Source organism: Chenopodium album, chromosome 6, assembly GCF_948465745.1.
Source record: "Chenopodium album chromosome 6, dcCheAlbu1.1, whole genome shotgun sequence".
Classification (NCBI taxonomy): Eukaryota; Viridiplantae; Streptophyta; class Magnoliopsida; order Caryophyllales; family Amaranthaceae; genus Chenopodium; species Chenopodium album.
In genome coordinates this window covers 69882448-69908581 of record NC_137839.1, presented here as the reverse complement: position 1 = coordinate 69908581, position 26134 = coordinate 69882448, and the positions used below count along the sequence as shown (strand labels likewise).

The window sequence follows — 26134 nt, the reverse complement described above, 5'->3', positions numbered from 1 at the left end:
AATAAATTTGATCTTCATTTGTGTAACTCTAATAATAACGTTTTGACACTAGCATGCTGTTTGTTTTTAGCATTTGTCATATCATGTTTCCATTAGCATTTTAAGCACAATTAAACTATTTTGATTATCTTTAACTATTTTTTTCTTTTTCTCCTGAAAGATAGAGATATATAATTAAGTGGATCTTATTAATCATGTCATCTTAAAGTATACTTAAATCATGTCATCAACTATAATTTATAATTTTTTTTTTTTTTTTTTAATTTTTTTTTTAACAATTGAACTCATGCATTAACAAACATGAAAATAAAAGTGTTGAAACTACTAAGAAGCATAAGTATTAATCAGTTCAGGTTAGTTCTGTATGTTTTATAACACTCACTCTATCCCATAATATAGTGCTCAATTCCAATAGTATTATGATAGAATTCTAAAAAGTATGACAAAATTTTCATTATATATACAAATAAACTTAATCATGTGATATATTGTTTATTAGTTTCGTCTCAATATATAGTTTCATATATGATATCAAAATTTTGGTTATTGCGAAATTAAAAAAATTTGATGCTTATAAGTACGTCTTGAAGACCTTATCAATGGAAATCGACACTATAATATGCAAGGGAAAGAGTGGTAGTTAATTTTATTGGATTATTGTAGCTTTTTTATACTCTATTTGCATTTGTTAGCATGTTATATACGTAGTATTATGCACATACATTTTTGAGGTACCTAAATTTGAGAATGGCAAATAATAGTGGTTCAAAAACTGCTACTGTATTAAAACATATTTCTAGCTTTAGTGGCATAGTGTTAAAAGTGGTTGTGTTGGAGTTTATCATATATCTACATTAGCATGAAAGTTATAATTTTGAGGATGCCCCAGTTTCTCATGGTGAGAAATAAAATTTGTTTCTCACATGGCATTTTTGTAAATTAACCAACAACTTTATTCAACTGTGGAGCCTACAATAATAAAAAAAGTTGATTAATTCACGAAAATGCTCTCATGAGAAACAAATTTCATGCATATAACCATATATAACTTAGTGTTGTTTAGGCTCTTTATTGTATTTGAAAACTTCAGTGGGAAATGCAAGCCAAAAGTTTTCATATTTAGTCATAAAGTTTCAGTTTCCTAGCGGTTCATATTATCTTTATCTATCTATTAAATGACCCAAAAATGATAAACTTTAGACCTATATTTATGTAATTCTCTAGTCTCACACGTCTTCTTATTAGTGTTCTCGGTAACATTCTCATAAATAGTCATATTGCAACAATTCGATTTCTTAATCTATCATTAATTAAAGTAATGTGTAGTTGCGTTCACGAAAGTAATACATAATTTGACAGTTCATACTATGTAGTAATACTCTCATTCTCATATAATGTGTTTGTCTCATACCTATAATAATGTGATGGTGACAATCATAGGACACCGGGATACCAATGACCAACAATCGCTTCAGTCTTTTTATAAGAAATGTTATCACAACAATTTGTAAGATCGTTTGATTTCAGTAACTTTGAAATCTGAAATCAGTCCACAAAAGAAAATCACCTAGAAATGGAGTTACTCAGCTCAATCAGTCTACCAGCTGTTTCGATAGGCACGAGCATGCTTGCGTTCATACTATTTCTTTGTAGCCTGAAAAGGAAGACTGATAATGCCAAGCGAAAACCACCACAACCATCAGGTTCATGGCCTATTATCGGCCATCTACCTCTAATAAAAAGCGGGCTTCCTCACATAATAATGGGGAATTTAGCAGATAAGTATGGTCCGATTTTCATGATGAAGCTTGGTGTCCACCAAGCCTTAGTTGTAAACTCATCAGAGACGGCTAAAGAGTGCCTACACACCAATGACAGAGTATTTGCTAGTCGGCCCTGCTCAGCCGCTGCAGAGCATTTGGGTTACAATTCTCTCCTGCTTGGATATAGCCCTTATGGCCCGTACTGGCGTGAGATGCGTAAGATAGTCATGTCTGAGCTCCTGTCCAATAACCGGCTAGAGATGTTAGAACGCCAAAGATCATCAGAGGTAAGATCAGTCATAAAAGCCATTTATCAAAGTTATTTAATCAAGGAAAAATTAAGTCCGGGTAATGATAATAGTTTCATAGTCAACATGAAAGAATGTTTTAATGATATAAGCAGTAATACTTCAGTAAAATTAATTGCTGGAAAGTCACTGAAGGAGTTTTATCCTGGTGAGGAAGAATATAAGAGGTGTACAAAGGCGTTGAGAGATTTTTTCGACTTGGGAGGCATCTTTGTTCCCTCAGATGCTCTTCCATTTTTGGGGTGGTTAGATATTGGAGGGTATCAAAAGGCTATGAAGAAAGTCGCAAAGGAAATCAATCATGTAGCTCAAGGTTGGTTGGATGAGCATAAAGCAAGGCGGCTCTCTGAAGATCAGGGGAAAGAAAAACAGGACTTCATCGATGTAATGCTTAGTATCATCGAAACAAGAAAGAATGATCCTGTATTACACGAAGCAGATAAAATCATCAAAGCTATTAGCATGGTAAGTAAATTCTAATGCACATTACAAACTTTATAACATTAATTTCATCAAATTAACATGGTTGCATTGATTAACTCTTAATAGGCAATGATATTAGGAGCAACAGACACAACATCTGCAACATTAACTTGGGCATTGTCATTACTATTGAATAACAGAGAATCACTGAAAAAGGCGCAAACTGAGATAGACAACCAAGTAGGAAAAGGCAGGCTAGTCGAAGAATCAGACGTCAAGAAACTAATCTACTTGCAAGCCGTCTTAAAAGAGACTATGAGGCTGTATCCAGCCGTGCCACTAACACAACGCGAAGCCATTACAGACTGTACTGTGAGTGGTTACCAGATCCTTGCAGGGACTAAACTCTTTATAAATATTTCGAAGATACAAAGGGACCCGAAACTGTGGACTGATCCATTGGAGTTTCGGCCTGAAAGGTTTCTTACTACTCACACAGAATGTGATGTCAGAGGTCAAAACTTTGAATTAATTCCTTTTGGAAGTGGCAGAAGAAGTTGTCCTGGAATAACTTATGCTCTTCTGTCAATGCAATTTGCACTAGCCAATTTACTCCATGCTTTCGATTTATCGACTTCATCTGATGAAGCTGTTGACATGACTGAGGGTTTTGGAATTACCAACTTGAAAGTCACACCATTTGAAGTCCTCCTCAATCCGCGTCTCCAGGACCATGTTTACACACTTTATTAGTCCAAGAATGGTTGTTGATTCATCGCCACCAATAGAATTTATGTGTACTTGTCAAACTAATAATAATTAGATTCTTTCCTCATGTATTGCACGGGTTCTAAATTGAAATTATGATTAGTGGGATGAAGGTCAAGAAAAATGGTTTTTAGATAAATGATTAGTGGGATGAATTTGTAGTTTTTAGAAAAATGTACACCAATTGTCAAAAATTTACAAAATTTTTCAAATGAATCATTTCCTATTCGCAACCCCTTGGCAAATCAATCATGTCGTGTTCCCTACTAAAACTAATGAACGAGGATGTCCCAGTTTCTCATGGTGAGAAACAAATTTTGTTTCTCACATTACATTTTCGTAAATAAATTAACAACTTTATTTATTGAATTCTGTGAAATACAGAAATAGAGAGAGAAAGAGAGAGAGAATTGTAGAGAGAAGAAGAACAAAAGAGTTGATTGTATTGAATGAATAACAATCAAGAGCTAGTGCAGAATATATACTGCAACCAGAATGTTCTTACAGAAAACAAAACAAATTCTGTAACTAACTGCTGACATCAGCAAATAACAAACAAATAACAAACTCTCCTACGTGGCAGTGGAATCAATATCAGCATTAGCAACATCCCCCCTCAAGCTAGAGTGGATATCTGAAGCAGATACGATTAGCTTGGATTTAAGCTTTGAATGCTGATGAACAGGAAGTGCCTTAGTCAAAATATCAGCCAATTGCTCTCCACTAGGCACATAAGTAAGCTCTAATAGACCTTCCAGAACTTTCTCCCTGGTAAAATGACAGTCGATTTCAATGTGTTTGGTCCTTTCATGGAACACAGGGTTCTTCCCTATGTGTATAGCACTCTGATTATCACATCTTAGAGTCACAGGCTGTAAATTCTGCACTCTAAGTTCTTGCAGTAATCTTACAACCCAGGCTACCTCAGAAGCTGCTGCAGCCATGACTCTATACTCTGCTTCACTTGAACTTGTAGAGGTAGTGGACTGTTTCTTTGATTTCCAAGAAACAGGTGACTGTCCTAAGAGCAAAATGTATCCAGTGATTGATCTTCTTGTGTTCAGACAAGCTGCCCAATCAGAGTCAGAGTAAGCTTGTAAGGTCATTTTATTAGTGGCTCGAAGCAAAATACCTTGACCAACTGTATGAGCAATGTATCTGAAGACATGATGCAGAGCTGTAGCATGTGGAACTCTAGGCTGAGTTAAGAATTGATTGAGGGTCTTTACTGAAAAGGCAATATCAGGCCTTGTATGAGATAGAAAATTAAGCTTTCCTACCAAACTCCTGTACAGTTCTGGATCATGATAAAAATCACCTACATCACACTGTAACTTTAAGTATGTAGGCAAGGGAGAGAGAGCTGTTTTAGAGAGATCCATTTGACAGTCTTGCAGCAACTCTTTAGTGAACTTCTTCTGTGTCATAAGAATTCCTCAGGGTAAATGACTAATTTCAATCCCAAGAAAGAAATTGAGTAATCCCAAATCCTTAATGCTGAATTTGGAATTCAAATGGGCTTTGAACAATTCAACCTCCTTTTCATCTGATCCACTGACAATAATGTCATCCACATAGACTGCAGCCATGACAAACATAGAATCTGACCTTTTAATGAACAAAGAATAGTCATTTTTAGACTGAATGTACCCCAAATTTACCAATTCTGCAGTCAACCTGGCAAACCATTGCCTAGAGGCTTGTTTAAGCCCATACAAAGATCTCTTCAGTTTGCAAACAAGGTTGTTAGGATTCTGCATTCCTTCTGGCACTCTCATATAGACTTCTTCAGTTAATTCACCATGGAGAAAAGCATTGTTGATGTCTAACTGATGAAGCTTCCAATGTCTGTTTGCAGCAATAGACAAAATACACCTTATTGTAGCCATTTTAACAACAGGTGAGAAAGTTTCAAAGTAATCAATCCCATACTTCTGTGTGAACCCCTTAGCCACTAGTCTAGCTTTCAGTCTCTCAATAGACCCATCAGCTTTTAATTTCACCTTGAAAACCCATTTACAACCTATAGGCTTCTTTCCCTTAGGTAGAGGAACCAAAACCCAAGTCTGATTTGTTGTCAAAGCCTCAATCTCCTTTTTCATAGCATCTACCCAAGATGGGTGTTGAGATGCTTCCAAATAACTCACAGGTTCACTGATTTGAGACACATTATTAATCAAGGCTCTAGTGTCAGAAGGAATTACATCAAACTGAACAATGTTACACCAATGATTAGTCACAGAATCTGCAAAGCAGACAAAATTATCAAAATGAGAGGGCCATTTTTTAGGTCTGGTTGATTGTCTTACTAAGACAGATGGATCAGGGTTTGAGTCATATACAGGTTGGGTGATTTGTGGAGAAACAGTTTGAGTGGGAACAGGTTGAGTGGAAACAGATTGAGTGGGAACAGGACATGTATTTTGGTTGGAATCAGAATCAGTGTTTGGGGTTGAAAAAGATTGTGTGTCATTTGTGTTTGTTGGAAAAATGAAAGGTTCAGGGATTTCATAAGAAATATCAATATCAGCAGTTGTATTGGATGGTAAGAAAATAGGTAATTTAGATTTGTGAAAATTAGGATCAAAATGAAAAGGGAAGTGTTTCTCATAGAATATAATGTCTCTGGATACAATAATATTGTTTGTTTCAAGGTTGAGAACCCTATAAGCTTTCTGATCTGGTGGGTATCCAAGAAAAATACAAGGTGAAGCTCTTGATTCAAATTTTGCTCTATTATTCTTCAAGGTTGAGACAAAACACATACACCCAAACACCTTCAAATGATTCAGATTAGGTTTTACACCATTCATCATCTCATATGGAGAACCAAACTGAACACTACTTAAAGGCATTCTGTTAATTATGTGAGTAGCACATAATAAACAGTCACCCCAGAATTTGATAGGAACTCTGGACTGAAAATACAAACCCCTTGCTGTTTCAAGCAAGTGCCTGTGCTTCCTTTCAACCACCCCATTCTGCTGAGGTGTTTCTGAACAAGTTTTCTGATGTAAGATACCTTTCCCATGATACAAAGACAGAATATCACCCTCACAAAGTTCCTTGGCATTATCAGTTCTAATGCCTAAAACTTTAGTATGAAACTGGTTTTCAATTAAAGCAACAAGATTATTCAGAACAGAAACAACTTCAACTTTATTTCTCATTAGTAATGTCCAAGTGTGTCTTGAGTAATCATCTACCACAGTAAAAAAATAACTATAACCATCATGAGTTTTGACTCTATATGGTCCCCAAGTGTCTACATGTAACAACTCAAAACACTTGCTACTTCTAGAAGTACTAGAATGAAAAGGCAACCTGGTTTGCTTAGCTCTATGACAGACCTGACAGATGGTGTCACATCCAACTGTACAATCAAAGGACTTATTTACTAAGTGTAATTTGTTAAAAGGCATATGTCCTAATCTCAGGTTCCATAACTTGGCTTCCTCTGAACTACTTAATAAAGTAGTACTAACAGCAATAGTGTTGTCCTGCATCTTGTTCTGTCCAGCATCATCAACAGCATATAAGCCAGAACTCAGATTACCAAGAACCAAGGACTGATTCGAAATTGGATCCTGAAGTAAACATTTATCATGAGTGAAAGTGACCTCACAATTCAGATCCTTACACAATCTATGTGTAGAAATCAGGTTGAATTTAAAACCAGGAACATGCAGAACATTTTCAAGCTGTATTCCATTATCAAACTTGATTGTTCCTATGTGATTAACTATTACCTTTTTTCCATCTGCTATAGTAATAGTATTAGGATACTTGTCAAAAACTCTAAATTCACTGAATAAATCAATATTAGAGCAAATGTGGTCTGTACCTCCACTATCAATAATCCAGTTAGAGTTAGAACATGTGATTAGACAAGTACCTGCAACATATGCTCCTGCAGTTGACTCAGTCTGAGCAAGTGAACCTCCAGAGCTTGCATCAAATTCCTGAGTCTGCATATACTTCAAAAAATTGTTGTAATGTTCCTGAGAAATATGTGCCACCTGAACAGCATCTTCAGAATTCTGATCAGTATCATCTCCATGTACAACAGCAGCTACTCTCTTGCCTTTGAACTTACTCGGATGATTTGGTGGATAACCATGAATTTTATAGCACTTGTCTACTGTATGTCCAGGAAACTTACAGTAATCACAAAATAGAGGTTTCTTGTTATGCACAACAAATTTCTGAGTGTGTAATGAAGCAGGAGGATATGCAGGCCTAGGCTGAGATTGAAACTTCTTGTAGCCTGCAGCAAATGCCATAGCCTTATTTGCTTCATCAGATAGCATACTCATTTCCTGCTGTTTCTCCTCTTGAATCAAAAGCATGTATGCAAGAGAGATAGGAGGCAACGGTTGCATCATCAGAATATTGGATCTGGTGTTAGAAAACTTATTATTCAGCTTCATCAGAAGTTGAACAAGTCGTTCTTCTTGCTGTTGCTTCAAAAATTTCTGAGTTAGAGAACAAGTACAGTTACTGCAGGAACAAGTAGGAATCGGATTCATCTCACTAATTTGATCCCAAACAACCTTAATTTGAGTGAAAAAATCAGCAATCGAAGTATCAAGTCCTTGAGTAAGATCAGAGAGCTTCTGCTGTAGAGTGAACAATTGAGGTCCTGAGGTTTGAGAATACCTCTCCTCCAAATCCTTCCAGATCTCTCTGGATGTTGTAAAATACAGAACACTACGAGCAATCGAAGTTTCAAGTGACCTCAAGATATAGGAGATGATGATTGCATCACACCTCTTCCAGGCAGCAAATGCTGGATCTGAAGGATGAGGTTTAGCTAAGCTTCCATCTATGAATCCAAGCTTATTTTTAGCTGAAAGAGCTATTAACATGCTTCGTTTCCATTCACCATAACCATCACCAAAATTTTTTTCAAAAACTAGAGATTGACTAGTATTTTCTGAAGGATGAATGAAATAGGGACTAGTTGGATCTTGTGTTGGTTGTAAAATCAAATTCTCAGGCATATTTGATTATTCAAAAATCAATCAACAATATGAACAAATTGAAAGATGAATTTCCAGAAAATATGATCAAATTCTCAAGACAAAACCGCAGAAATTTGATCAAAACAGAAAAATCGAACGCAATAAACTGCGCAAATGCATACCTCAAAACATCAATCAGTTGAAATTGCGGAAGAAAATCGGATCGAACTTCAACAGAATTCAATCAATGACTGAATAAACAGCCGCTCTGATACCATATTGAATTCTGTGAAATACAGAAATAGAGAGAGAAAGAGAGAGAGAATTGTAGAGAGAAGAAGAAGAAAAGAGTTGATTGTATTGAATGAAAAACAATCAAGAGCTAGTGCAGAATATATACTGCAACCAGAATGTTCTTACAAAAAACAAAACAAATTCTGTAACTAACTGCTGACATCAGCAAATAACAAACAAATAACAAACTCTCCTACGTGGCAGAGGAATCAATATCAGCATTAGCAACATTATTCAACTTTATTCAATTGTGGAGCCCACGATAATGAAAAAGTTGTTGATTTATTCACGAAAATGTCATTATGAGAAACAAATTTGTTTCTCACCATGAGAAACAGGGAATTTCCCCTAATGAACATAACAATATAACATGGAATGGTATTTAGTCATCAAACATCAAATAATATTAGCAACCAAAATCTTAATTAAGATCACCAAAGAAATTTTATGGAGTCTTACAACCACATAAAGCTCTTGGCTGAAGCCGTGAGCGTCCTAGCCATCATACTATTCCTTTACTGCTTATTAAGATGGAAAAGTAACACTAATAAGGCCAGAAAAATGCCACCCGAACCATCTAGTTCATGGCCTTTTATTGGCCATCTACATCTTCTAGGAAGGCTTCCTCACATAAGCTTAGGTGAATTAGCAGATAAATATGGTCCAATTTTTATGATCAATCTTGGTGTAAAACGCACCTTGGTTGTTAGCTCAGGAGAGATGGCGAAAGAGTGCTTAGGCGGTACCAATGGCAACATATTTGCCAACCGGCCTATAAAATCCTTTGTCAAACTTGTGACTTACAATGCAGCGATGTTTATATTCAGTCAATATGGCCAATACTGGCGTGAGCAGCGTAAGATTGCAATCGTTGAGATCTTGTCCAATCATCGTATAGAGATGTTCAAAGATGTAAGGATCTCAGAGGTACGATCAGCCATAAAAGTGCTCTATGATAACTGTCAGATTACAGAACTATCACCTTCTGGTTCTGCATCAGTTGACATGTCAGAGTGGTTTAAAGACTTAAGCTTGAATATTATAGTAAAGCTGATTTCAGGAAAGACTTTGAAGGAATCCTACCAAGGTGAGGAATATACTCGGTGTACAAAAGCAATCGAGGATTTCTTCCAATTGGCAGCTGCTTTTGTTCCTGCTGATGTCGTTCCCTTCTTGAGGTGGTTCGATTTTGGAGGATACGAAAAAGAGATGAAGAGGGTTGCAAAAGAGATGGATCGCGTACCTCAAAGATGGTTGGAGGAGCACAAAATAGCAAGAAGCTCTAATTCGGCACAAAAAAATCAGGATTTTATAGATGTGCTGCTTAGTACATTTGAAACAGAACAGCAAAAGCCTTCTGAATTTGATGCAGAAACCATCATTAAAGCTACATGTATGGTAAGTATATTTATATATGATTTCATATTTATCGGTTAACAAAGATTGATTCTAGAAGAAAAATAATGAGATCAATAATTATTATCATGTTATGATTTATTAGTTGTTACAGGTTCAAATAAATCAAAATAAGATTAATGTTGTGAAAAATGATTTAATAAAATTTCGTTGTTGATTTATTCACAAAAATGCCCCCATGAGAAACAGGGAATTTTCCATTGAAATAAATCAAAATAAGATTAATGTTGTGAAAAATGATTTAATAAAATATCTTCTCCTAGATTGAAATAAATCAAAATAAGATTAATGTTGTGAAAAGTGAATTAATAAAATTTCTTCTCCTAGGTGATAATATTAGCAGGAACAGAAACCACATCAGTGACCTTAATATGGACGCTGTCATTGCTACTCAACAATAAAGACGTCATGAACAAGACTCGAGCTGAAGTAGACACTGTGGTGGGCAAAGAAAGACAGGTAAATGAATCAGACCTCACAAACTTAGTCTATTTACAAGCAGTTCTTAAGGAGAGTATGCGACTTTACCCTGCTGGACCACTTTCAGTCCCTCGAGAGTCCACTACAGACTGCACCGTGAACAGTTACCACATCCCAGCAGGCACTCAGCTGTTTGTTAATCTTCACAAAATACAGAGAGATCCGAAAGTGTGGGATAATCCTTTGGACTTCCAACCTGAAAGGTTTCTGACGACTTACAAAGACTACGATGTTAGAGGCCAAAATTATGATTATTTGCCATTTGGAGGTGGTAGAAGGATGTGTCCTGGTATATCCTTTGCTCTTCGAGCCATGCAGTTTATCGTTGCTAATTTGGTACATGGGTTTGAGATCTCTACTCCATCAGATGAACCCGTCGACATGACTCAAGCTTTTAGACTAAGCAACCTCAAAGTTAAACCGGTTGAGGTCATCCTAATACGTCGTCTACCTCACAACCTTTATTAAATATGAATAAATAAATTTACTATGGTTATCCATTTATCTTCATTTGAGTACTACTGTATATGTTAGTAGTTTGTTCTGATACTGCATGCTGTTTATTAGCATATTCATATCAATTTTCACTTCTCTTCTATGTATTTATATCAAAATTAATCGCACTTCCATTTAATTTATCTCTATAAAAAGAATATGACGATTAAAAAACAACTTTGAGTATCCAATTGTTTAAGTACAATACCAGATATACTTCTTCAATTGATCAATTCAGCAGAATACTTCATCAAGGAAATCTTATCGTCTTTTCGAATTTGTGGAAAGCAGCACCATTGAGATGAACTGTTGCATATTGCATTATTGTATCATATTAGTCTGTCATGTATCCATATAACGTTTAATAGAGTACAAATTACTATTCAATTTTGGAACACTTTGTGTAAAAAAATTCAAAAAGAAATTCAATCTTTGGCTAAAATGTTATAATTCCCTAGTCCTTCATGTCATCTTCACCTATCTACATCAAATGACTCTGAAGACAATATTGTACATTTGTATTAGGCAATGTAGCTAGGCATATACTTAAACATTTACAGTATTCACTAGCTTAGGCAATGTAGGCATATAACATATTGCAGTACTGTCAATTGCTTAATCCCTTTTCCAATACTAATGCAATGTTACTAATTATAGTATACAAAGTTACGTTCACGAAAACACTACTAAATCTAATGACTTTTGTTCACTAAGTATGTGTTAGCGCGTCTGAAATATAATGGTCACTATTATTAAGACCATCATTATTCTTAAATTAATGGTTGATTTTTCCTTTTTTAAAAAATGCTTTGTCAAATCTCTTTTTTAATTTTTCATTTTTATAAATCATTAGTGTGTGGCTTGAGCTTTGCCCCGGGTGATGCTTTGAATAATTTTGTTTTTATATTAGACGCTTTAAAAGACGTACTTCATAATTTTTTTTATGTTGTAAATTTGAAAACAATGACAACACTACCTCATTTTGGATTTTTTTTTTGTTTTATATTACATTATAATACTTGTACTATATGTATCAATCAATAATCAATAACTTAATATTAAAAGCGAAACCAGTGATGACACATGTCATTCAATGGTTTTAAATTTTCCCTCCACTCTTTATCTTTCCTTATGAAAAATATTTATAGCCTATACGAGTAATATTTACTTTCCAGTTTAACGATTATATTTTTGTCATACGCACTCAAACGAAATATTTTTGAATGTATATATTTTACTGTAATTCTTTTTTTTTTTTTAAGCATATAATTGTTAAATTAATGTTGTAATTCGCTATATAAGTTATTAAAAATCCGTGCATTGCACGGGACTTTAACTAGTTTATACATAAATGTGGAAACATAGATTATAATTTAGGAAAATTTGTCAGAAACAACCTTTTAAAGTGTCCACTTTATTTGAAACAACCTTTAATTTTTTTTTTTTTTTTTGCAATTTCAGACCACATTATAAATTTCTCCCAGCCATAATTTCTTGGCACTCCAACCCAGAACATTGTCGTCTTCGTTTCTCTCTCCTCTTTTTTTCTCCGATATATCATTCGTCGTCGTGGGTTAGGGGCTGGTTTGGATGGTTTCGTCATTGTGGTTATGGGCTAATTTGGGTATGGTGTTGGGTTCGGTCAGGGTCAGGGGTGGTTTTTGGGTGTGGGTTGTTCTTGGGTGGGTTTGGTGGAGGTTCGTTTTGGATAAAAGTGGTTTCGTGGGTGGGTAGTGGTAATTTTGTGGGTGGGTAGTGGTGGTTTTGTGGGTGTGTAGTAGTGGGTTTCGTGGTGGTTTCATGGGTGTGTAGTGGCGGTTTGGTGGTTTTGGGTTCTAGATCTGTTTTGTTGGTGGTTTAGGTTGGTAGTGGAAATTTTGTTGGTGGTAATTTTGTGGTTGCTGGTGGTTAGGGTGGGTTTTGGGCTGGTGGCATTGGGGCCGGAGCTGGTGGCGTAGGGCAGTGGGTACGGGAGTTAATTAGTTGGTGCTGGTGTGGTGGAGTTTAAGGCTTTGAGGTGGTGTAGTATTAGGGGTTACTTACTTGGTTACGGGTTACTAGGGGGTTACTAGCTAGGTCTGGTTAGGGGTTACTAAGTCTAGTTAGGGGTTACTAGGTCCGGTTAGGGGGTTACTTGGTCCAGTCAGGGATTACTTGGTCAGGGGTTACTAGGTCCGATCAGGGGTTACTTGGTTGGAGGGGCTACTAGGTTGGTGGGGTTACTAGGTTGATGGGTTACTTTGTCATTTGCTGATTTGGCACCATGCCACATGGTGCGGCTAGCCGTACTAGAAACGCGTTGAGTAATTATTAACAAAGTTAAGTGATAAAAGCATTCTTAAAACCATGGATGTTTTTACTAGCTTCACGTTTCACAAAATTTTCTTTTTTTTTTAATATAAAAAACGAATATCATCATAAAATATTTGAATTTGGTAATTAAACTAAGTTATTATACAAATATTTTAATATTTTAGATAATTATCAATACTACAAATAGTTGTAAATCATAATAAATATTAGGTATTATCTTTAAAATTCTTGAAAGTTTGTAAATATAATAACATACCTATCGAATAAAATATGGACCAACCTATAAAAGATAATTATACCTATATTAATTATTAATTTAGAAATTCGAAAATAATTAATTATTCAAATGATAAAATAGTCATATTTGACGCCAAAATTTAAAATTTATTTTGGCTCCAAATTAAATAATTTAAGAACTTTTCAAAATATTTTTCTAAAATTCGGGGTATTACATTTAGGCCACTTTAATAGCAGGTCAAGTTACATTTGGGTTGGGTGAATAATAGGTAAGGTATAATTCGAGTTTTCATGGGTTAAAACGAGATAGGGTCATTTTTGGATTCGAGTAAGGTTTGATTCAAGTCAATAATTTTCAGGTTATAATTAGGTCGGGTCATTCTCGGGTTCGGTTCAAGTCAATATTTTGAGGGTTTTAATCAGGTCAGATCATTTCCAAGTCGGGTCATTCTCGAAGTCAAGTCTGGTTCGGTTCAAATCAATAATTTGCGGGTTAAAAATCAGGTTAGGACATTTTTAAGTCGGGCCATGTTCGGGTTCGGGTCTCAAATATTGGGTTAATCTGGGTTTCGGGTTGATTTCAGGTCGGGACATATCGAGTTCGGGTACATTTTTTGGGTCGGTTTGTTAGCATTTCATGTAATGACGCTCACGTTAATCATTATCAATTTATTTATTTATTGTAAGAGAAATAATTTCAGATAAGTTTAAATTTGAGCTAATTAGTTCAAATAAGTTTACATAAGATATGCATAATAAGTAACAACGTCACTAGATAACTATGCTTTGGTCAATATTAATAAGGTGGTCTAAACTGAATTTAAGGTGATTTGAAATCGAGTCAGGTCAATAACAAGCTAAGGTTGAGTTCGAAACGGTTCTGGAACAATTCGGGTTGAATTTGGGTCAGTTCAACAACAAGTCATGTTGAGTTCGGATCATGTTAGTAACAGATCAGGGTAATTTCGAGTCGGGTTAGTAATAAGTCAAGTAAAACTCGAGTCAGGTTAGTAATATGTTGGGTTGAATTCGAATCGGTTTAATAACAGGTTGGGTTAAATTAGGATCGGGTTAGTAACATGTTGGGTTAAATTTGGGTTTTAACGGAATAAATGAGTTTAATTCAATCTCGGTTCAGGTCGGGTTCAGTTCAGGTCAATAATTTACAGGTTATATTCAGGTCAGGTCATCTCAAGGTCGGTTCATGTGTTGGGTTCGAGTCTCAAATCCTTGGGTTAACTCAGGTCTAGGTATTGTTTCAGGTCGGGTCATATTAGGTTCGGGTCACCATTTTTCTGGGGTGAATCGGGTCGGTTAATAATCGGGTTTTCGGATCGGGTTAGCTTTTGACAGGTCTAATAACATTACTTTGTCATATATGGAAAAGTATTGAATTGTCATATTAGCTTGTCATAAAGTCATATATGGAAAAAAAAGTTTATAAGAGTACAAATTAATATTCAATTTTAGACCACTTTTAAAATTCCAAGTCAGAAGTTTGCTCTTCTGCTAATATGCTATAGTTTCCTAACCGTTAATGTCATCTTCACCTACCTACATAATGAATTGTGTTCACATAATAGTATGTTAGTATGTGTTAGTGCGTCTGAAATATGATAGTGACTTACCGAAAATGATATAACGACAGCCAATTCATAAGATATATTAATGAGTAAAATGTGTAACAAAATTTCAGCAGCACTAATTTTCACAACCAAAATCTCATCAAATTTGGCCAGAAAAGTGATTCAGCTAGCTGTGAATGGAGTTACACAGCCCCATCAAGCTCTCAGCTGAGGCCACGACGGTCTTTGCTTTCGTGTTATTCGTCTACTGTCTACTAAGATGGAAAACTAACCGTGATACCACCATAAAAAGCCCACCCCAACCATCTGGTTCATGGCCTTTTATTGGCCATTTACCTCTTCTAGGAAGAAGCCTTCCTCATATTTCTTTGGGAAATTTAGCAGACAAATATGGTCCAATTTTCATGATCAAGCTCGGTGTCCACCGAGCCTTGATAGTGAGCTCAGCCGAGATGGCTAAAGAGTGCCTAGGCACCAATGACAAAGTATTCGCAAACCGGCCTTACACAACTTTTATAGAGCATTTGGGTTACAATTCTCTTATGATGGGTTTCAGCCCTTATGGCCCTTACTGGCGTGAGATGCGTAAGATTGTTGTGACTGAGCTACTGTCTAATCATCGGCTTGAGATGTTAAAACATGTTCGATTATCTGAGGTAAAATCGGTCATAAAAGCTACACATGATAGCATCTTAGTCAAGAGTAAATCAAGTCCTGATGACTTTGAAAATAATGTATTATTAGTGGACATGAAACAGTGGTTTAGTGACATAAACTTAAATGCATCAGTAAGATTAATAGCTGGGAAGTCGTTAAAGGAATTCTATCAAGGCGAGGAAGAATGTAACAAGTGCATAAAAGCTTTGAGGGAGTTTTTCGACTTGGGAGGCGTCTTTGTTCCTGCTGATGCTGTTCCTTATTTGAGGTGGCTTGATATTGGAGGGTATGAAAAAGCTATGAAGAAAGTTGCAAAGGAAATCGATCATGTAGCTCAAGGTTGGTTGGATGAGCATAGAACAAGACGACTTTCTGAAGATCAGGGGAAAGAAAAACAGGACTTTATTGATGTAATGCTTGGTATATATGACACTGGATTGAATAACTCTTCGCGTCTTGAAGCAGATAGAATCATCAAGGCCAATAGCATGGTAAGCACTTAGCCTTAACACTAACAAACTTATAATTAGACATGATATTTTCTTGTTTTACAACGAAGTCCAAGCATTATTATAAGCGAAAACAGAATAGGCTGGTTGCATCCTTGAAATGAATTTTATTGTCATATTCATATTACTGATTTCATCAAATTGTTACTTCTTACACCACTTTAGTGTCAATAATCATAAAATAACAATTTTGCTCAATTTTTTTTATAGGCTTTGCTACTAGCAGGAACAGACACCACCGCGGTAACCTTAACATGGACGCTATCTTTGCTATTGAACAACAGAGAATCTCTGAAAAAAGTTCAAGCTGAAATCGATTATCATGTGGGCAAAGAAAGACAAGTCGATGAATCAGACCTCAAGAAATTAGTCTACTTACAAGCTGTTCTCAAGGAATCTATGAGGATATATCCAGCTGCACCACTATTAACTCGAGAGGCCATTACAGACTGTACTGTGGGTGGCTATCAGATTCTTACTGGCACCCAACTCTTTGTTAATATGTACAAGATACAAAGGGACCCTGAATTGTGGCCTGATCCCTTGGATTTTCGGCCCGAGAGATTTCTTACTTCTCACATGGATTATGATGTCAGAGGGCAAAATTTTGACCTTATTCCATTTGGAAGTGGCAGAAGGATATGTCCTGGTATATCTTTTGCCTTGCAGATGACTCAGTTTACATTAGCTAGTTTAATCCATGGTTTCGATGTCTCAACTCTATCTGATGAGCCTGTTGACATGACTGAGAGTTTAGGAATAACCAACCTCAAAGCCACACCACTTGAAGTCTGCCTCAAACCTCGTCTTCCAGACCATGTTTATAAATTATAATTATCCTAAGCTAGTAGGATTGTTACCTACAATATCACTTCACCATTTAAGTCGTACTGCTTAATAATGTTGTTATTTACTTTAATTCCCTTGTTTTTTTTAGCCAAGTCATTGAGTCGTTGGTTCCATATATGTCCAAGGTGTTGTTGAAATTCTTTGGGCAATAGAGTCCATAGCCCAAATTTTAACAAATGAAATTACTCAGAAAGCATTTGCTTGCAACTATAATAGTACAAAAGAGCATGTATCAATTTAAACCTGTTAACCCAATGCAACAGCAACAGCCACAGCCATGATACATTTGCACACATTCGAGTAACTAATTTGAATTCATGATAAGATTTATGCGTTTTCCAATCAACATAAAACCAATTAACAATTATATAGAATAAAAGGCTTCAATTGCTTCATGACTAGAGCAACTGAGCAAGTACATACAATACCAGCAGAATTACAAGTACATATAGTAGCTAGACTAATTACCCATCTAACAAAACAGAAAAATACAAGGTAGTTATATACTTATAACATAACAACACCTAACATTGATAAATTTCATTCATGTAGAGAGAGCCAAATCATGCTAATGTTGGAATGGAAGCATCCATGGTAATTCCACATAGATTGGTTCCTCTCATGAACCTCATAAACCCGTTTTCCCCCCAGGTTGTTCCCCAGGAATTCTTCAACAACCAGTAGTCAGCCCCATCAGAACTGGTTCCGTACCCAACGACAGTAACAGCATGATTCGGCTGTGTGCCACATGGTCCTTGGAAGACTCCACCACCATATAGCTGGAACTCGAACGAGTCAATTTCAATTACCACGGAGACAGGCTGTTGCGAAACAGCTTGCATCAAGACGTTCTCATCTTGTGGGAGTTGTGAAAAGTCATTGATGGTTACTGCACTAGTACTAGCCTGACATTGACCTTGAGTACCCTGGTATGGATATTGAGACTCCATAGATATGCCTCGGTTTTGTTTTATGAACTCATAGGCGTTTTCCGGGTATCCACCATAACATCCCCTGTTGCTTTGATCGCAGTCTATGAGTTGCTGCTCTGAAAGCGAAATTAACTGCCCAGTTTTGATTTGATTTATCCCTTCTACTGCCGCTACTACAGAGAATGCCCAACAAGAACCTAGCAAAATTTTGTTGATTTATTTACAGAAATACTAATAAGTGAACAATTTTTGTTTATCATGAAGATAAACCGAAGAGATTGTTATATACACCAACTAACCCAAAGTTAGTTATATACAACAGAAAAGTGGAAACACCTTTTTTCTTGTTTCTTGTTTTTGGTTTTTGGTTTTCAAAAAAACAGGAAACTGAATACCAAAAGAACTGCAAAACACATACTTTTCAGTTTTATTTTAGTTGACACATTTTAACATGTTTGTTAATACATGTTTTCAAGCTTTAAAATGTTCATTTTTCAATAGGAGAAAATCTATAACAAGTAACTTATGTGAACACCATCAAAATCAAAACATGTGTTAACGAATATGAAATGAAGAAAGTATATATAGATTAAACAATACAATGCCCACAAATTCGTTTTGGTAAAGTCTACTTAAGGATTTTATAGTTCAATAACAGTTGCACCGTTATAACTTTGAATTTTATGTTTGTTAACGCACCACTTTGATACAGGTAATATACTACGTATATGAATATACAATGCAAGTATAGTACTTTTAAGTCGGGTTATCCTAACACTAACCTATTTAAAGAGGTAATATATTGAAACTTAATGTATGCATGAACAACCCTACATACCTTAAATACCATGAAAAAATGTGTATTGCAACTATTAAAAAGCGGAGGAAGTATTTCTTTTGGTCCTTACCACATTGCCCTTGGTCCTTTATAGAAGTGACAGCTCCTTCGTCTCTCCAATCTACCGAAGGCTGTACATCAGTGAGATTGTTGTACTGGAACGTGGATTTCATAGAGCTACTGGATGGATGAAATGCCCTCTTATAACCGGTATGAGTAGCTACAAACTCCTCGGTAGTTAAATCGACAAAAGCATTAACACGTAAGTTAAACTTATTAGAATTGTTACCATTAAAACTCTCAATACGCTCAACATTTTCTTTGAAAGTGTTGAAACGCTTCTCCTTCTCAATTTCATCTTCATAGACGCGTCCATGTTGAAGCATCCATTTCTCGTGCCTCTCTCTCAATGACAAGGTGTTGTGATGGTCGAGAGGACGAGCTGAAGCTTGGGAGGCCCAATACCCTAAGGTAAGGACCAAACATAGGAGTTGGAAGTGTTTGTTTGAGGGTGCCATGAAGCTAAGCCTAAGAATGTACTTGTATATATGTTGTATTAGATATAAAAAATGTTCTTAAAATCTTAGGATGTTGGTTTATGCATAATACACTATGAAATGGTTCCACCTTATATAGGCAAATTTTGGTATCATAGTAGAAGAAATTTCCATGTAACCTAAATTATACGGGAAATTCTAAGTACATAATCCTTGTCTTGAACTAGCTCCTTCTCCATAACTTACGGGATGTTAAGACAGTCTGTATTGCGTCTAAAATGGTTTGGATTGAAAATTTGTACATAGATGAGATTTAATTTATGCAAGATATTTTCTTATGTAGGAGAGGGTTTTTACTTTTTATATCATAAAATACATGTATAAGTTTTAGTAAGAAAAATGATATTATGAAGCTTCATACTAATCCCTATTAATAGTATATCCTAAAATTTTTAAGAAAATAAATGAATAAATAAAAAATATTAACATATTTTATGATATTCTATTTTATATATTACTAAGAAAATTATAATTGAATTTAGTATATAAATAGTGATAACTGATAAATAATCAAACATGTATATTCTGGAATTAAGGGAGTACTTTGTATTTTAAAGTTTAGACATATGCATGTAATTGGATATTGCTTCAGGATATACGAGTTAAACAAAGTATTAAATGTACCCGGTTCACACTAATCTATTGTGGACCATTAATATTATAGACACTTTGGTTGTTCTGTTAATAAAAAAAAGTCATTGTATTAAAATAAAGGTAAAAAAAAGGTTATTATGTTAAAATAAAAGTCATTGTATCATTATAAAGGCTATAAGAGGTTATTTTAGTTTTTTTAATGAATTTTTTTTTTATATAATGATCAATATAAATAATAAAAACTACTATGTTAATGTTAGGGTCATTATATTTAACATAACATCATACTTCAAATTCGCAATGATATTAAAGATCATACAAGTTTTAATTTAGGTTACTATGTTAAAAATAAGGTTATCATGTTAAAATAGGTCATTATATTCTATATAACGCCAATTGCGTGTGTATAAACTTCGAATTCACAATAATAATACTAGATTAAGTCTCGTGTCACGCACGGTTTTTTCAACATTTTATAACGAATTATAATGTTAATTCAAAATCTACCAAAAAAATAATCCTCATATTTTTAATTGAATTGGAAACAGTTTGAATCTTAATTTATATCCAAAATTGAATTCTGTCTCAAAAAGTAAAAAAGTAAAAAATATAAAATCATATTATATAAAATAAAAGATATGGAGTGTATGTGAATATTTTATTAGAAAGTGAATATTACAATTATATGGTTTGGTGAATATTTTATTAAGGAAGTGAATCACAATTATATAAAAAGTGATTTTTTATTTAAATAAAATACAAAGTGAAGTATATTGTTTAAATTTACTAGTAGCTTAGTGGTTGGAAAATTAACTTATCTATCTAAGTTTTTTTGTAATTTAGCTCTGAGAAAACTTAAAAGTATGGTGTTACCAAAGAGAATTTCCTCTTTTTTTTCGCTTATTTTTTTTTTTTTTTTTAATTTCTTTACTTTTTGCTTAATGTCCTATTGCGGTACGAAAATGTGTCTTTTTAAAAAAAAAAAAATTAAGACCTTGGTATAAGTGTTCCGGTGCCCTACCATTGTTAAAATTCTGGCTCCGTCACTGACTAGAATAATTTGATTTACATTAACATGATGTAGTTTATGATAATTAATTTTTCCAAGTTTAATGTGAGAGTGTATCATATAATAAGTAGATTATTTTATTTTTCATGATTTCGTTGTTGACTGAATCATTAAAATGAACTAAATTCCACATTTCATCCAAAACCTTGAAAAGGGTCGAGTGCGCGACGCAAGTCATGCAACAAAATGACAAAAAAGATTACTCGCTTATAGCCTTAAACCTTAAGTTTCAACTGACCAAAGACCGTGTATAAAAGTCACACATAGTTGATTGCGGCAAACAATTTCTACAAGACTCGAACTCTACAAAGTTTACTACTCTTGCTCATAAAATCTTGTGTTACCAAAACCCGATTGGAATCAATCAAACCTAAGATTGACTTGAATTGAACATGTATTATTGATTTATTGAAAAGAACTAACTTAAGCCCAAAACCATAAGCGATCCAGATTCACCCAAATTTGAAGTGATCCAAATATATCCAATAATACTAAAGGTGATCATTTGCATGCTTAGACGGATAGCGGGCCATATTTGTGCTTATTTTTTTGTCCAACGGACTTTATGTAGGCAATGTAGCAAACCAAAAAAACACATACACTAAACCAAGTTACCAACATTACTCAAATCCAATGTTCACCAACTCATCCATGACCAATTACAACTCAAAACATACACATACAATCACACTACCTCCGTTCTTTAATAAGTACATCTATATCCCCTTGACATATTTGAAGAAGGTGATAGGTAGAGGTAAACAATCAAATTAACAAATATAATTAGAACACTAGCTATCCTAGTATTGTTAGAAATATGTATGTTATTGGTGTTTAAGTTATTTTTGTTGATTTGTCTGTTTATTTTTTCTAATCTCTTTAATGTGTGCTGCAATGACATTTATGTATTAAAAACATAAGGAAATAATAAATTTGTCATCTCTAGGTATACCATATAGATATATGTGTGTTTGGTTTATATAATGGTATGAGATTAAATTTAGGAATGAAATTAAGTTGGTATAGCTCCAAGTTAGAACTGTACTTGATTCTTCATATCTTGTGTTTGGTTGTTCTTTAGAAGAAAAAAAATGTTGTCTTGTTTGAGACCTATATATAGGCTTGTTAGAACTTGATTCTCCATATTATAGACCCGATGGAGTAAAATTTTAACTTCAACAACGTAAAATGCAAAGGTTCATAAAATTAAGTTTCACTAATTAAGATATTTCTTAGAAAAAGAGCACTATTTGTATAAAGCTATCACGACATCACATGAAACAAAAAATCCATTCACACAAACAAAAACATAATAACCTGATACACACCCACAGAAAAAATGGCCTTAGAACATTGGCAAAGTGACCAAAACTCACATACAACAAGAAATGATCAGAGTGAGAGTGAGAGATAGCTCAAGTGGTTAGAGCTCCCCTCTCGGTTCCAAATAATTCTGGGATCGATTCTCAACACCCGTCCTTCTGGCCATTTAAACACCAAAAAAACAAGATATGATCTGAGTACGTACATTGTAGCTTAGCTAGCTAGTTCGCCGCTCAATTTTTGTGCAAATTTTCGTAAATTATATAGGATAAGAAGCATAAGAAGTGATACCACATTTGTTCTGACCACGAATAATCCTCATATAACCATTTTCACCCCAACTTTCACCCCACGAATTCTTCAACACCCAATAATCAGTCCCATATGTATCAGTCCCATACCCGACCACAGTAACAGCATGATTAATGTTATCGCGGCCACAATCCCCATTATAGATACTATTGCTGTAGTGTCTGAAGTCAATCCCATGAATATCAATACAAACCGCGACAGGCTGTTGTGAAACTGCTTTCATGAGGGCGGACTCATCGTTAGGAACTCTTTGAAACCCGTTTATTGTCACTGCATTGCTTCCAAGAGTACGAGCCTGACACTGCGACTGAGTGTCCTGATATGGGTACTCGGCTTCTGTTGATATTCCTTTGTTTTGTTGGATAAATGTGAATGATTTTGTCATCTCTCCGCCACCACATCCGTAATCTTTAACACAATCGAGAAGTTCTTGCTCTGATAGTGAGATTAGTTGTCCTGTTTTTATTTTGTTTAGCCCTTCTACTGCCGCGACTGCTGAAAATGCCCAACAGCTTCCTGTAGATTTAAACAATATGAATCAAAAAAAAAAAAAAAACAATGTAATAGAATAATAGTAAGTAATCAATCAATATTAACTACATTTGCTTAAGATAAGAGGGATTCTCTAATCTTCCCTGTACTCTCAGGCATTGACTTGTGGAGTTGGACTGGTTTAACTTGTGAGAGATGCAGGTTCAGTTAATCAGTTTGGTCATTCATTTAAAAATAAATAAATAAATAAAATGATGTGTTCATACCGCATAACCCTTGGTCCTTAACCCCCATGACAGCTCCGTGTTCTCTCCAATCTATTGAAGGTAGGATGTCATCATCGGTAAGATTTTCATACCTAAACTGGGTTGTCCTTGTGGACATTGATTCTGAAATAAATTGTTTTTTAATACCGGTGTGAGTAGCTATTAGCTCCTCTGTTGTTAGATCCGTGAAAGCATTTGTACCTAATGTGTACAATTTATTTGATGCATTAGCATTGAAATTATCTATGTATTCAACATTAGTTTTGAATATGTTGAAACGCTTCTCCTTTTCGATCTCATCCTTGTAGACACGTCCATATTGAGCCATCCAACGCTCGTGCCTCTCTTTTAGTGACAAGCTGGCCTTGTGATCGTCGAGAGGACGTGCCAAGGGTTGGGTCGCCCAAAGCCCTAACACTAGGACTAAGGAAAAACATAAGAGGAGTTGGAAATGTTGGTTTGTGAAAGCCATTAAGAGTTTAAGACTAAGATAGCAAGGGTATATGCTATGTATGTTGTGTATAAATGCACTTACGATATTGTAAGTTATCTAATTTTTTACGCAATCTCATGTATAGTATTTGATATAATTAGCTAAAATCCATGTTAAATTAATGTTCACTAGAATTTACGTGGTTGATGTAGAATCATGATTTCTATTTCCGTCCATTAGTTGTGGGTCTCAGTATGTTGTCAATCTACTTTCCATTGTTTGCATATGCATAATATCATTGGATATAAACCGGCTACTTTTATAAATCAATAAGATCGTGGCTTAGTGGTTGATACAAATCGAGAGCCTAGGTAGGTATCTGGTTCATAATCATCCTCATCTATTTGTAATTAAATAAAATGCATTATGTTCTTTAGTTCATCAGGACCAAAAATAGAAATTTAAATTGTGTAATATGGAGAAGAATATAAATACATATATACTTCTTTTGTTCCTTAATTTTTGCACGTGAATACTTTTCACAATAGTAATTTAAGTTTTTGTAATTAAAGAACAAAAAAGTTTTATTAAGTCTTGTTAAATTGGTGTTGATATTATTTCAAAAAAAAAAAAAAAATGGTGTTGATATCTATTGTTTACATCAAGGGTGTTCTTTAATGGTTTCATTATCCGCGGCATTCTTAACCCTGTTTTTTTATAAATATAAATCTTACGTAATTGGTCATGTAAAAAAAATTACAAAATTGATGATATTTACGGTTGAAAATGTGCATTGAGAATTTGAGATGTGGCAATCCCCCTCTTCCCCTCCCCCTCCCCCTCCCCCAACCTCCGAATGCATTATGTAGGGAGTTAATGTTTAATACTTCGTATAGTATACACCCGAGTTTGTAATGAAAATTATTTAATAATAATATCCCCTCCATCAAGAAATAAGTAATTATGTTTATATTATAATAGATTGATGTCTCTAGAGATTGAATAACGCAAATGTACACCATGTACAAAATACCATACAATACAAAATTCGGTAGTGGTATAAGGTGTTGAGTGTTGTCCGTTCATATTTTAAGAAGACAAAATTGCGTTGAACCTAATAAGAAAGGACATAATAAGTCTAAGAAAGGGTGGTGATGACTAGTACTATTCACACTATTTAGCATTTGATATAATAACAAGATGTTAAGTTGCGACGCTCCATCTCCGAGCCCATTAGCATGACATAATTTGTCTGGATTACAGAACTTGGTTCCTTTATATTTGGATCTTTTCTGGCAATTAACTGGCTATTATTGTTTTATTGAAGAAATGGAAAAGAAATGAGGAATTAAATTGATGAGGAAATGACAAGTGTAAATGGATTATTAGCCTATAACCCTCCTAACATGCATGTAGGGTCTATTCTCATGAGTCATGACCATCCCAAACTTTAAAAAAAAAAAAAAAATATATACTACCTCCGTTAACTATTATGTGCAACTTTGAAATATTTTGGCCCTGTTTGATAATTAGCTTTTAGCTGATTGATATAGCTGATTATATTAACTGGTTTGACTAGCTGGTTATATTAACTTATTTGACTAGCTAGTTGTAAATAGCTGATTGTATAAAAGTGTTTGGTAAATAATTATTTATTATTAGTTGTTTCAATGTATTTAATACCCAAAAAGGTAATTCTTCAATAAGCTAATTGTAAAAAGCTCTTAAAATGAGCTTTTTCAAAAAGAGCTTTTTGGAACCAAAAAGTTCTTTTAATAAGTTATTTACCAAACACCAAAATTAGCTTTTTAAATTGGTCAAACCTCTAATATTGCTCAATAAGCTAAAAGCTTTTCAAAAAGCTCTTTACCAAACAAGGCCTTTATATCAAATAATACCCCAAAGTTGCACATAATAATTAACGGAGGTCGTATATATTTAAATTTTAACACCATTAAAAAGACTTAAAATAGATTTGAACACAACAACAACAACAAATAAAATAAAATAAAATAATTACCACATAAAAAATTTTTAAAAAAAATAAAATAAAAAAAACAACTGCTTGTGCAATGGATTTTAATTAAAAAAAAAAAATTAATCCATTTTTAGTATTTTTTGTGGAGTTAAAATTCAAATTTTCCAACAATAAATTAAAAAATAAAAGTAATAAAAATAATCACAAAATTTTATATGTGGTTAATATGCGCCGTAAGGCAAGTTATCGTAGGGGTTACATGATTAGTGTTAAATGGG

The 26134-nt window shown here is 34.4% G+C and overlaps 3 protein-coding genes and 2 pseudogenes across 3 annotated transcripts; 3 read left to right on the top strand and 2 right to left on the bottom strand.

The window, feature by feature from the left end:
* Nucleotides 1-1573: 1573 nt before the first annotated feature.
* On the top strand, nt 1574-3247 carry LOC145637139 (cytochrome P450 CYP82D47 pseudogene; annotated as a pseudogene).
* Nucleotides 3248-8967: 5720 nt separating this feature from the next.
* LOC145637138 (cytochrome P450 CYP82D47 pseudogene) lies at nt 8968-10884 on the top strand (annotated as a pseudogene).
* A 4284-nt stretch (nt 10885-15168) lies between these two features.
* LOC145635109 (cytochrome P450 CYP82D47-like) lies at nt 15169-17261 on the top strand. Its single transcript, XM_081686395.1, has 2 exons — nt 15169-16195; nt 16424-17261. Exons 1-2 carry the CDS (start codon nt 15224-15226, stop codon nt 17045-17047), a joined length of 1596 nt encoding a protein of 531 aa, XP_081542521.1. The 5' UTR covers nt 15169-15223; the 3' UTR covers nt 17048-17261.
* A 186-nt stretch (nt 17262-17447) lies between these two features.
* On the bottom strand, nt 17448-19421 carry LOC145635108 (senescence-specific cysteine protease SAG12-like). Its single transcript, XM_081686394.1, has 2 exons — nt 18903-19421; nt 17448-18191 (listed from the first exon to the last, which is right to left on the bottom strand). The coding sequence occupies exons 1-2, from the start codon at nt 19348-19350 to the stop codon at nt 17626-17628; spliced, it is 1014 nt and encodes a 337-aa protein (XP_081542520.1). The 5' UTR covers nt 19351-19421; the 3' UTR covers nt 17448-17625.
* A 2902-nt stretch (nt 19422-22323) lies between these two features.
* On the bottom strand, nt 22324-24002 carry LOC145635107 (senescence-specific cysteine protease SAG39-like). The gene is made up of 2 exons (XM_081686393.1): nt 23446-24002; nt 22324-23203 (listed from the first exon to the last, which is right to left on the bottom strand). The coding sequence occupies exons 1-2, from the start codon at nt 23915-23917 to the stop codon at nt 22635-22637; spliced, it is 1041 nt and encodes a 346-aa protein (XP_081542519.1). The 5' UTR covers nt 23918-24002; the 3' UTR covers nt 22324-22634.
* Between the last annotated feature and the right edge of the window lie 2132 nt (nt 24003-26134).

Coding starts and splice junctions, on each gene's coding strand:
- LOC145635107 (XM_081686393.1), bottom strand. CDS start 23,917: ATGGCTTTCACAAACCAACATTTCCAACTCCTCTTATGTTTTTCCTTA. Junction 23,204..23,445: donor TAAGGACCAAGGGTTATGCG/GTATGAACACAT, acceptor TTAAATCTACAG/GAAGCTGTTGGGCATTTTCA.
- LOC145635109 (XM_081686395.1), top strand. CDS start 15,224: ATGGAGTTACACAGCCCCATCAAGCTCTCAGCTGAGGCCACGACGGTC. Junction 16,196..16,423: donor TCATCAAGGCCAATAGCATG/GTAAGCACTTAG, acceptor TTTTTTTTATAG/GCTTTGCTACTAGCAGGAAC.
- LOC145635108 (XM_081686394.1), bottom strand. CDS start 19,350: ATGGCACCCTCAAACAAACACTTCCAACTCCTATGTTTGGTCCTTACC. Junction 18,192..18,902: donor AAAGGACCAAGGGCAATGTG/GTAAGGACCAAA, acceptor AAATTTTGCTAG/GTTCTTGTTGGGCATTCTCT.